At 38.9% G+C, this 11,307-nt stretch overlaps 2 protein-coding genes across 2 annotated transcripts; one reads left to right on the top strand and one right to left on the bottom strand.

Annotated features, from left to right (window-relative positions):
- The first annotated feature begins 282 nt into the window (after window positions 1-282).
- Window positions 283-1,454, top strand: LOC118636032 (heat shock transcription factor, Y-linked-like). The gene is made up of 2 exons (XM_036271091.1): window positions 283-792; window positions 1,284-1,454. The coding sequence occupies exons 1-2, from the start codon at window positions 283-285 to the stop codon at window positions 1,452-1,454; spliced, it is 681 nt and encodes a 226-aa protein (XP_036126984.1).
- A 3,112-nt stretch (window positions 1,455-4,566) lies between these two features.
- PBDC1 (polysaccharide biosynthesis domain containing 1) lies at window positions 4,567-9,179 on the bottom strand. Its single transcript, XM_036271287.1, has 6 exons — window positions 9,131-9,179; window positions 8,977-9,042; window positions 7,317-7,376; window positions 6,661-6,801; window positions 5,325-5,436; window positions 4,567-5,004 (listed from the first exon to the last, which is right to left on the bottom strand). The coding sequence occupies exons 1-6, from the start codon at window positions 9,158-9,160 to the stop codon at window positions 4,811-4,813; spliced, it is 603 nt and encodes a 200-aa protein (XP_036127180.1). The 5' UTR covers window positions 9,161-9,179; the 3' UTR covers window positions 4,567-4,810.
- Between the last annotated feature and the right edge of the window lie 2,128 nt (window positions 9,180-11,307).

The raw sequence follows: 11,307 nt of genomic DNA on the forward strand, positions 1-11,307 counted from the left end.
AATGAGATTTTGGAGTTCTCATTTTTTGGCTACTGTATAAATAACTGGCCTATATTTTATTTTAGATGAGTACAATTTATAGAGTGAGAAGGAAACACTGGCTGAAGGTCACATTTAATTGCCAGGAGACCAGCCATTGTATGATATCATAAGCTACTCAGGTTGAGGACCATTGTGATGGTGTGAACAGTTTATCTGTGTAGGCCTGCAAGACGGCCTTTGAAGTTGCAGTGTTCAAGATTATGCAGATGTGGAAGGCAACTGAAGAAAAGTTTATTTGAGATGGCACATGTTTCTTCAGAAATTCATGTTTCTCCTCAAGATGGATCACATGACTCAGAAACCTCCATTCAATCTGCATTGTGTGATCACACATATCCTGGGGACTTGGAGCTGAGGTCTATGATTGAAGAATACGCATTTCAGGCTTTGTGTGAAGAAACCTTGATCGAAAGACCGACTTACACATTCTGTGACTCCGAACAAGATGAAGATAATGCTTTTTGTTCTATGACCTTTCCCAGAAAACTGTGGAAAATAGTTGAAAACGATCAGATTAAGTCTATTTGGTGGGATAAGAACGGAACTTCTATAGTGATTAACGAAGAACTCTTTAAGAAGGAAGTTTTGAAAAGAAAGGCCCCTTTCAGAATATTTAAAACTGATAGAATGAGAAGTTTTCTTTACCAGCTTAACCTTTATGGATTTATTAAAATGCAACAAAATTTTCAAAGATCTGCTTCTCTGGCTGACTTTCTGGCAGAAGAAAAAGAAGTCTCTATTTTAAGCAAGGTATTCAGAAATTTTCAGCTACAACTTATATAGGGGAAAAAAAAAAAAATATATATATATATATAATGATTTTATTTTGTAGATCAGTATGTTCATATATATAAGCTTAAACCAGACTTTAAAAATTACATTAATAACTGTTTAAATGTTTATTTTTATAAAATTAGGGCAGCTTGGGTATGAGCATTCAAGATTATAAGAAAATTTGCCTCTAACTTTGAAACTTGTCAATGAACCTAATTTAAATAAAGGCCCTGAAATCATTTGCAGTGGTATTTAAGGTTACTGAAAATGCCCAACACATTTTAGCTTGAGAACCTTTATTACATGTCTGGGCCTAATAAGTAAACTTTGAAAAATATTAACATTATCCTTGTATTACTTTATTACATTAACTTTGATAAAACAAATCATATTTTATAAATTAGGTTTGTTATATTCTCATATCTTGGCTTAAAATGACACTAAATAACTTTTTCCTTTTGTTTTAGTTACGGCTCTTTCATAATCCCAATTTCAAACGCGGCTATCCCCAACTTTTAGTAAGAATGAAAAGAAGAGTAGGGATTAAAAATGCTTCTCCAGCTTCTTCATTATGTCAAGATTACAAGAGGCACATTGGAGCAGAGGGTAATGTGGCTAATATGCCTCCTTATAAGTAAATTATATTTAATCAAGTTTTTAAGAAGAAAAAATCATGGGCGTAAAGGAAAAAAGAAAAATTAGTGTTAAATAAGTAGTGAAATAGTACAGAATGAGTCCAATAAGGGCCTAAATAAGGATGGTATGAAAAGATAATACAAATAAAATATACACAAGGCAAATACAGTGTGCACAGTACTTATTTTAGCATGTTCTCAATTACATTAAATTATTTCAGCTATTATAAAGCTTAAGTACTTATTACATTTTATTGGCAGAAGTTATCTTACTTCAAAATACATTTTATCCCTTAAAATATTGCATACTATAACCACCCCAGTAACCATAATCACCATTGTGCCATGATTGAAATAATAAATATGACATGTCATAGATTCCATCACTCTCAGGAGGTGGTGGTACTTTACAAACATTATAGAACTATCTTTTTGTTCTATCTTCAAAGCATTGCTGCTTATTTGTGCCTTTATGTCCACACCTTTATTTTTCTCATGGACATTTGTACGTTGTTTATGTTGCAGCCAAACACAGGCTTGATTCCTTATGCAGGCCTCTGTCTTTTAGATTCTGATCCAGAATCTCAGCATGGCTCACAAGCCCCTGAAGCTCCCATGTCTGTTTATCCCCGTCGCATGGCGCCTCCTGTCCCCTTGTCCGTCCACTGCTGCATTCAGACCAGCCATTCTCAGCCATGCAAATGCCCATGTCACAACTGGGCACCAGCTTTCCCTAGCATTAGAAGACCCTCTCTTTGACTATTTAGATTACTACGTAATCATTCTCAACAAAGATATAACCTCTTTCTGATTGCTGTTTTTTCTTATCTACCTTGAACATCAACACACAAGTAGCATAGTGACTGCCAAATAATATATCTTTAGTATTTATCGAATGAGCAATAAATTACATGTTACTGAAACCAAACAAAATTTACTTTGTTTGCCGAAAACAAACACACCTCCCATGGTCTTTACTGTTACTGTAGTTGGTCTTGACTCTTACATGAGAATTTTCTTAAAAGAGTGTCACAGTAATATTCTCTAGTTAACAATTTTTACTTATTAAAAATAGTGTGTATCACTAGTTATCGCTCTAAGCAATTACTGCAATTATTTAATTTCCAGTCATCTTATCATTATGCCAATTTGAACACTTCACTAGCTTAGAACTTTTTTCCTATTCTATTTCATAGAAATGTACTGATTATTCCTGTCTCTTTCATTTCTTTTCCAGTTGATTTGACAGGTTCTTTCCTGAGAGAATTTTCTATGTACTTACCAATTTTTTAGAGCATAGTTTGCTAAATGTTGTACTAAGATGTATTACAGTGACAACATCCACTTTATTTCTCAGACATAGCAGGGATTGGGATGGGATATATATTTGGACAGCTAGAGATCTCAGACTAGCAACTTACTGTTGCCATCTTACCCCATATTTATTTAAATTGTGCCTAAAAAATAAAAGTTCTAAATCATTATTCTGCACAAGAATCTGGATTCTTTCTGGTCATCCATGACATAATACAATGCTCATGTGTGCTCATCTGCCTTTGATGTGTCACTATGTAGTTCACAGAAATGTATGTATAAAGAATGTAACACAGGCCATGGCAGCTGGGGCTGAGCTGGCTAGAAGGTCGTCCCATACAACAAAAGGTCTCAGGTTTTATTCCATCAGAGTTCATACCCAGGTTGCAGTTTGGACAGCCAGTCATAGCACTTGTGGAGGCAATCCATTGATGTTTCACTCTCATATCAATGTTTCTCTCTCTCCCTCTCCCTTCCTCTGTCTCTAAAATAAATAAAAAGAAAGCATATCCTCAAGTGAGGATTAAAAAAAGAACAGCATGGCTAGTGTGGCTCAGTGGACTGAATGTCATCCCATGGACTGAATGTCATCCCATGGACTGGGAGGTCCTGGTTCAATTCCTGGTCAGAGCACATGCCCAGGCCGTGAGCTCGACCCCTAGTAGGGAGTGTGCAGGAAGCATATCTCTCTCATTGATGTTTCTAGCTCTCTCTCTCCTACACTTGCTCTAAAAAAAATAAAAATTAAATAACAATGTTTTACATAAATAAATGTTTCAAAATATAGGGTCTAAGATAATAAAAAGTAGGAAAAATTAACTCTTGCTAGCTTCAACAACATGGATAAATCTAGGGAGTATTGTGCTGAGTGAAATAAGTCAGACAGAAGAAGATAAACACCGTATCATTTTACACATATGTATGATCTAAAGAACATGAACTTGCCCGGCCGGTGTGGCTCAGTGGTTGAGTGTCGACCCATGAACCAAGAGGTCGCCAGTTTGATTTCCTGTCTTGGCACATGCCCCGGTTGTGGGCCAAATCTCCAGTGGGGGGTATGCAGGAGGCGGCCAATCAATGTTCTTGCTCATTACTGTTTCTATCTCTCTCTCTCCCTCTAAAAATCAATTTTAAAAAATTTTGTTTACATAAAATATAAAGAACATGACCAAACTAAACGTAAGCAAATTCCTAGGTACAGAGAACATTCTGATGGTTGCCAGATGGTCGCAGGATTAGGGGGATAGGTTAAAAAGTAGAAGGGATTATGAAGTACAAATTGGTAGTTACAAAAATCATGGGGCCTGGCTGGTATGGCTCAGTGGTTGAGCATCGGCCCATGCACCAAGAGGTCGCCTGTTCGATTCTCAGTCAGGGCACATGCCCAGGTTGTGGGCCCGATCCCCAGTGTGGGGCATGCAGGAGGCGGCCATTCAATGTTCTCTCTCATCGATGTTTCTATCTAAATCCCTCTCTTTCCTCTATAAAATCAATAAAGGAAAATAAATGAATAAACAAATGAATCCTGGGAATGTAGAGTATAGCACAGGGAACACAGTCAATAATGTTCTAATGGCTATGTGTGGTGTCAGATGGGTGCTGGACTTGTCTGAGTGGTTGCTTCATTAAGTTATATGGAAGTCTGATCACTGTATTGTGCACCTGAAACTAATGACATTCTATGTTAATTGTAATTAGATTAAAGTGTAAAATAATTTTGAGTCCCTTTTAAAAGTTAATCAGATATAGACAGTCATTAGAAACAAAATAAATTTATTTACAAAATTTCTTATTTTACCAGTCAGTGAAGAAAACCAAGAAAAAATATACCAAGAAACAGTCAACTATGACTCCACTCATAGTCTTTAAACCAGTTCTTACAAGAGAACAACCAAAGCAGCTCCTGATTATTAGGCTACAAAAAAATGTCTTTCTGCATGTCCTTCAGTTGAACAAGGACATACATTTAACCACAGGGATACTGTGTAAGTAACTTTGTAGGCTCAGTTGAGTTATTGTTTCTAGAGTGATATTCTCTTTCTACCTTACATAGATGTTTCACCACTTTTGTTGATTCCTTCATTGGCTTCTTTTTCTTTTTCTCCTCCTTTGTTGTTCTCCTTTGCTCCTCTGTTGGCTCCTTTCTCTCCCTCTTCGTTCTGAACACTGTTGTAAACTGCTTTGTTATGGCCTTCCCGGTTCCGAGCAATTTCAATGGCAAAAAATTGTATCCTGGGGGCTAGAATGTAAATAGAATTTCTTATCCTAGTCACAATTTCTCCAAACCTACTGGAAACCTATTGACAAAGCAGAACTAACATGCAATATATTCAAGGATAGTCATAAGTTTCAGAGCAGTGAAATTCTAATCCTATAATAACTGAGGATGAAAATACTTAACTATCTTATCTCTCAGTTACTTAAGAATTAGTAACATGATCTTTAAAGATACAACAAATAAGATGATCCCAAATTAACTATGCATGTGAACTATTCATCAGTAAAACCAGATCCCCCACTCACCTTTTATAAAAATAATTCCAGGGGCAAGAAACTCACCAAAGATGGTGTTTTCCTCAGTGTAGCCTTGAGAACAATCCAGTCGCAGCAAAGTACCATAGTTGAAATCTTCTATAACCCCATCAAACTTCAAACAGAATGGCCTCCACTTCTATAAAGGCAAAAAAGATACCTTACCTGACTAACGCAGGAGGCTGGTGAAATCAAGCCCAGAGAAGGCCTTCCACTTTCCCAGTAAAGAAAATAACCAGAGTGAGAGACTAGGTTTGATCTGATTGCTTGCTTCATTAGCAATAAGTTTCTGTGCTACCTATTGTGTCTTTAGACTGGTATTTCCAAACTTGAACAATATTTTTCCATGACAAAGTACTTAAATCCTTGACTACAGAATCAAATTTTGATTTCTACAATGAAGTCTTTGTTTTTAGTTGTTGGCTGAATAAGTATTCATCCCCACTGAAGCATAAATAATACAAAGAAGGCATGAATTTGGCCCAAAGTCACAAGGTTAAATTTTAAGCAAGAAGTTCCTTTTAGTAGAGGCAATTTCCCAGAATCAGTTAACATCCTGTTAAAAGTTAAAAATTTACGCCCTGGCCAGTTTGGCTCAGCGGTAGAGCGTCGGCCTGCGGTCCAGAGAGACCCGGGTTCGGTTCCCGCTAAGGGCACGTACCTCGGTTGCAGTTTGTCCCCGGCCCTGGTTGGGTTGTGTGGGTGGCAGCCACTCGATGTGACCCTTTCACGTCGATGTTTCTCTCTCTCTCTCTCTCTCTCTCTGTCCCTCCCACTCTATCTGAACAAAAAATAGAAAATGTCCTCGGGTGAGGATTAAAAAAAAAAAAAAAAAAAAAAAGTTAAAAATTTACATTCTTCATCGGCCAAGGGAATACTTTCAGGGAAAATTTTTCCCAATTGTAAGGGCTTTAGTGCTCTGTGAATGTAAAAGATCATCAAGTAAACAATTCGAAACACAAGGTTTTCATGATCTTTAGCATGGCCAGTGATAACATTATTTACAGAGAATCCAAACACCTCCCTGTAGCCTATTTGCCAATCTTCTATTCAACTGTTCTGGTTAAACTACTCACATAGATAAATTCATTCTTCCTCCCTTTAAAGGGCTGGGTGATTAGGAATGAAATGTCCAAGTCAAGAAAGTAGAAAAAATACATTCGATGAACATAAAAGAAATCCATGAACCAGAAAAAGTCATTTTATAACCTACTTAATGATTGATTACAACTACATAAGAGCACTGTTTCTTTATGTATTTTCCTTAAAACAACCTCACCCAATTTTATATGTATAAAAATGTATCCACCATAAATAACTATTGGTCAGATGCTAGGCAATATTTAAGAGACAGAACTCTTACCTCTTTAGCTGATACTGATTTGAGTTCTTCTGGGTCCAATACATCTATCCTGAGTTTCTCAAAATTTTTCCGAAATTCAGAATAGATTTGGTCATCCACTTTGGTGAGTTTCAGGTACTGTGGGTCAACTGATGAAATCAGCTGCCAGACAATGAGACAATATACATATGTTAGTTTCTAATTTACTACACTTCTATTTCCCCCTTCCCCCAAAAACCCTTATGGTTCTCAGGGCAGAAGAGTGCATTAGGAAGTATAGACAGCTTAAGTTCTGAATAAAATCATGACATAGTTTTAAAAGGGCCATAATATACTACAGTCCATTTCATCAATTCAAATAGGTTTGGCCTTAGTAATGCCTAGCTAATGCCCTCCATGCATCATTCATTCAGTCAACAAATATCTCTTAAGTGCCTGCTATGGGCCAGGCACCCTTTTGCCAATTAGCAACACAACTCTGAGCAAAGACGCTCCATTCCTCATTCTCAAACCAAAATTCACTTCTATTTCTACCCCCCTGTTCTCTGTGGGTAAGATCTTACAATAAGAAAAATCATCTCTAAAACACAACTGTTTACATTGCTGAGAATAGTTATTAGCAGAGAAGCAAACAGTACATGTTTAATTCTGCTTAATTATGAAGATAAACAACTCACCTTGTAGTAGACTTCAGCATGCTGCATTGCTCTCATGGCCCACGCCATCTCTATATCAGGCTACAAAGGAGTAAAGAATGACAGGTCAGAAATCTCCTAATCCCGCTACTAGAGAACAAAATAAGGAAGTCTTTGTATGTCTAGTTAATGCTCAAGAGAACTACCAAACTTGGTGTTACTGCCGAAAAATAAAAACTGGACTAATGAGTTTGGGCAATAAAATAATTCTTCTGTGCTTATGACAAATAAAAATCTACCTACACAGTCTAATAAATAGAATGAGCCACTGACTATCTTTTCCTGGAAGCTAGTGAAAGTGTTAAAAGACTAAATAAAAAAGTAGATAAAAAACATTCTCAAGACTGAGGCCCTGCTTAGAGCGTCATCCCCAATACCAAAGTTGAGGGTTCAAATTCCAGTCTGGGCACATACAAGAATCAACTAATAAGTTCAAAAATAAGTGAAACAACAAATCGGTTTCTCTTTAAAATCCATAAAAAAAATAAAAAACATTAAAAAAAAGACTGAGTTGCCCTAGCCAATTTGTTCAGTGGTTAGAGTGTTGGCCCTCGGACCGAAGAGTGTCAGGTTCAGTTCCCAGTAAAAGGCACATACCTCGGTTGCAGTTTCGATCCCTATCCAGCATTGGGGTCGTGCAGGAAGGCAACCAATTGATGTGTCTCTCTCACATCTATGTGTCTCTCTTTCTCTCTCTCTCCCTCCCTTCCTCTTTCCCATTGCATCTATAAATATATATATATATGAAAAAATATTTAAAAATAATGAGTTAAATCAATGAAAAACTGAAATAATAAACACATACAAATGAATTGTTCAAACAACCAAAGAAAATAATGGAAGTGAATTTACTCTTCACTTTTAACAGTGTGGCATTTCATAATCATCATTTGTATCTATCTCACAGCCAACTCCACACCCTATTACACTTAAAAGTGGAACAGTATTATGAAGCAGGCTCATTTATAAATACCTTAGCAAACATCCACTACCTATTCCATTAGAATCTCCCACTCATACTGGAGGGATCTAGTTCACTGACCCCAGAAGAAGCCATTTGCATTTTTACCTCCTGGGACTTTGCCTAACTGCCAATTTATGTCCTTTGTTCACTGAGTATCCAGTTCAAAATCCACTATCTCAGTGAAGTCTTCCTCTACTATCTGGGTTGTATGAGTTTATTCTTCAGCTAAACTGCTTTGTATCTTATGCCCTAATCCACTCATCTAGCATATATCACATTCTTAATTGACTGTTACTACCGTTCTCATATCCTTGTCTTGTGCCTCAAATACAGCATGTGCTCCCTACTTAAGAATCTAAACATGACACACCATAAGCCAGTGCTACTTTACTGCACAAATTCTGGGCTCTCCGGCCCAGATATTATGATTTAGTTAGTATAGATTGCATCCTGGACATGGGGATATTTAAATACTTCACAGGGGATTCTAAAATGCGGTAAAGTTTGGGAACTACTTTCAACGGCATTAGCCCTGCGTTTGTGGACCAAAAAGATTAGAATGAACTGAAAGGTGCGGTTTCTAGCAGAAATGGACAGGGAAAGGGGTTACAATTTCGTGGCGGGCCCTGCAGACATCACAGACTAGGTGAATTGGAGCAATGGGTGAGTCATACTCACATCGTTGCCATAAGACTCCGCTGGGAGAGAAAGAGCATGTGCCACTGACACGAGCTCCCCGGAAACCTGGAAAGGAGAAAAGGGTTGGGGGTAGATTTCAAGGCTAGGCTCCGCTCGACTTCCCCATTCACCCGACCCCAGAGCAGCCTCTCACCGGCTCTTCTCTTTCACTAGTCGACTCCATGTTGTTGCAGCTAACAAAGCGCGACTCCACTTCCCGGAAATGGCTTTACGTGACCCCTTTACGTTGTCGGTTGGAAAGAGGGCCAGGCAGGAGTGGCTTTCATCCGCCTGCGCCTGCGCCTGCGCCTGCGCCTGCGCACACCCTCCGTTGCCTGGAGACTGCCTAGCCTGGAATCCCTGGCCCCTCCTTACCCGCCCCACTCACGCTCAAATGTGTTGTATTGTTGCTAGTCTGGGCTGCTAGAGGGATCTGAGATGCTTAAATGCTCAGTAATATCTGCAGTGGTTATGGGAAAAACCTGAGTTAAAATAATACAGCTTTTGCGTCCCACTGCACTGAGTACTGGCAGAGAATCGAATTCACACCCTCCTTATGTGAATGCGGGCACACACACACAATGGCTCACCGCTGGATAAAAAGTGTAGTAATTTAAGATTTGAGGGAGTATAGGGGCTTTGTATACTGAATAGTAAAAAGTTAAGCCCTGGCCGGTTTGGCTCAGCGGTTAGAGCGTCGGCCTGCAGTCCAGAGAGACCAGGGTTCGGTTCCTGCTGAGGGCACGTACCTCGGTTGCAGTTTGTCCCCGGCCCTGGTTGGTCGTGTGGGTGGCAGCCACTCGATGTGTCCCTTTCACGTCGATTGTCTCTCTCTCTCTGTCTCTCTCTCTCTCCCTCCCACTCTATCTAAACAAAACAAAAAAAAAGGAAAATGTCCTCCGGTGAGGATAAAAAAAAAAGTTAAGACTTTACCCTAATAGGAATGGCAAGGTAAGGAAGGCCTAATAGGAATGGCAAGCTAAGGAAGGCCTTTAAGTTGACAAACCTCACAATCGAACAAGTTTTAAGATCACTAAAACACAACGTGTACAACAAAATTAAGCAAGGCAAAACTGGACGCAGGAAGACCAACTTAAAGGCACCTAAGATGCTGACAGTTGAGATGGATTTCGAGAATTAATAAGGGAAATGCAATCAGGACTTTTTCACTGACTGGATAGGGGGATAATGAAGATTTATAATCCCAGTATTACTACCAGGTTTCAAATTAGAATTTGGGAAAGAATGTCACAGCTAGAAAACACAAGAGATGGGATGGTGAGTTTAGTTTGAGGTCTGTTGGAAGAGTACATTTATTTATTTATTTTTTTTAAAATTTTTTTTTTTTTTTAATCCTCACCCCAGGACATTTTTCCATTTTTTGTTCAGGTAGAGTGGGAGGGAGAGAGAGGAAGAGAGAGAGAGAGAAACATCGATGTGAAAGGGGCACATCGAGTGGCTGCCACCCGCACGACCAACCAGGGCCGGGGACAAACTGCAACCGAAGTACATGCCCTTAGCGGGAACCGAACCCGGGTCTCTCCAGACCGCAGGCCGACGCTCTAACCGCTGAGCCAAACCGGCCAGGGCAAGAGTACATTTATTTTTAAAAATTTTTTTTTCCTTTACTGATTTTAGAGAGAAAGTAAAGGGAGAGGGAGAGAGAGAGATGGAAACATCAATGATGGATAGAACATCGATTGGCCATCTCCAGCATGCTCCCCACTGGGGATTTGGCCCACAAGCTGGGCATGGGCCCTGACCAGGAATTGAACCGGTGACCTCTTGGTTAATAGATTGATGCTCAACCCATGAGCCACACCGGCGGGGGAGTCTATGAGGCATTTAGATAGAGTTGACTAGTCAGAGGGAGATCTGATCACAGATATAAATCTGACAACCAATACTTCAAGTTTCATTGAGCTGTAACAAGGAAACTGCAAAAATCTAAAGACACAAAGAGCCTAGGGCCAAGGACAGAACTAATTATGAAGAAGAAAAGCCAGCAAAAAAAGAGTTGTCAGTGATACAAGGGAAAGGATAAAAGAACTTCCAGAAAGAAGTGGTGAACATTGTTGAATACCCTGGGTTGAGTAAACTAAGCACAGAAATATAGAGGTCACTGACAATTTTAGCAAGAGCAGTTTTGGTAGAACAATGAGAGCAGAACTCAGATGACAGTGGGTTGAGAAGGAAGTGAGAGTTAAAGGACAGATGACTGTGACTATAAAATATTCTTACAAAATAGAGGCATGAAGTCCAGGTACTTTTAAAAATTGTGGTAAAATACGTATAACCTAAAACTGTACCATCTTAACCATTTTAAGTCTA

This window comes from Molossus molossus, unplaced genomic scaffold (assembly GCF_014108415.1).
Source record: "Molossus molossus isolate mMolMol1 unplaced genomic scaffold, mMolMol1.p scaffold_m16_p_2, whole genome shotgun sequence".
Classification (NCBI taxonomy): Eukaryota; Metazoa; Chordata; class Mammalia; order Chiroptera; family Molossidae; genus Molossus; species Molossus molossus.

What these genes read in the sequence shown, in the direction of transcription:
- LOC118636032 (XM_036271091.1), top strand. Translation starts at nt 283, where the DNA reads ATGGCACATGTTTCTTCAGAAATTCATGTTTCTCCTCAAGATGGATCA. An exon ending in AAGTCTCTATTTTAAGCAAG is followed by an intron (nt 793 to 1,283) that starts GTATTCAGAAAT and finishes CTTTTGTTTTAG; the next exon opens with TTACGGCTCTTTCATAATCC.
- PBDC1 (XM_036271287.1), bottom strand. Translation starts at nt 9,160, where the DNA reads ATGGAGTCGACTAGTGAAAGAGAAGAGCCG. An exon ending in CTAGTGAAAGAGAAGAGCCG is followed by an intron (nt 9,043 to 9,130) that starts GTGAGAGGCTGC and finishes TCTCCTTTCCAG; the next exon opens with GTTTCCGGGGAGCTCGTGTC. An exon ending in TGAGGAAAACACCATCTTTG is followed by an intron (nt 5,005 to 5,324) that starts GTGAGTTTCTTG and finishes TTTACATTCTAG; the next exon opens with CCCCCAGGATACAATTTTTT.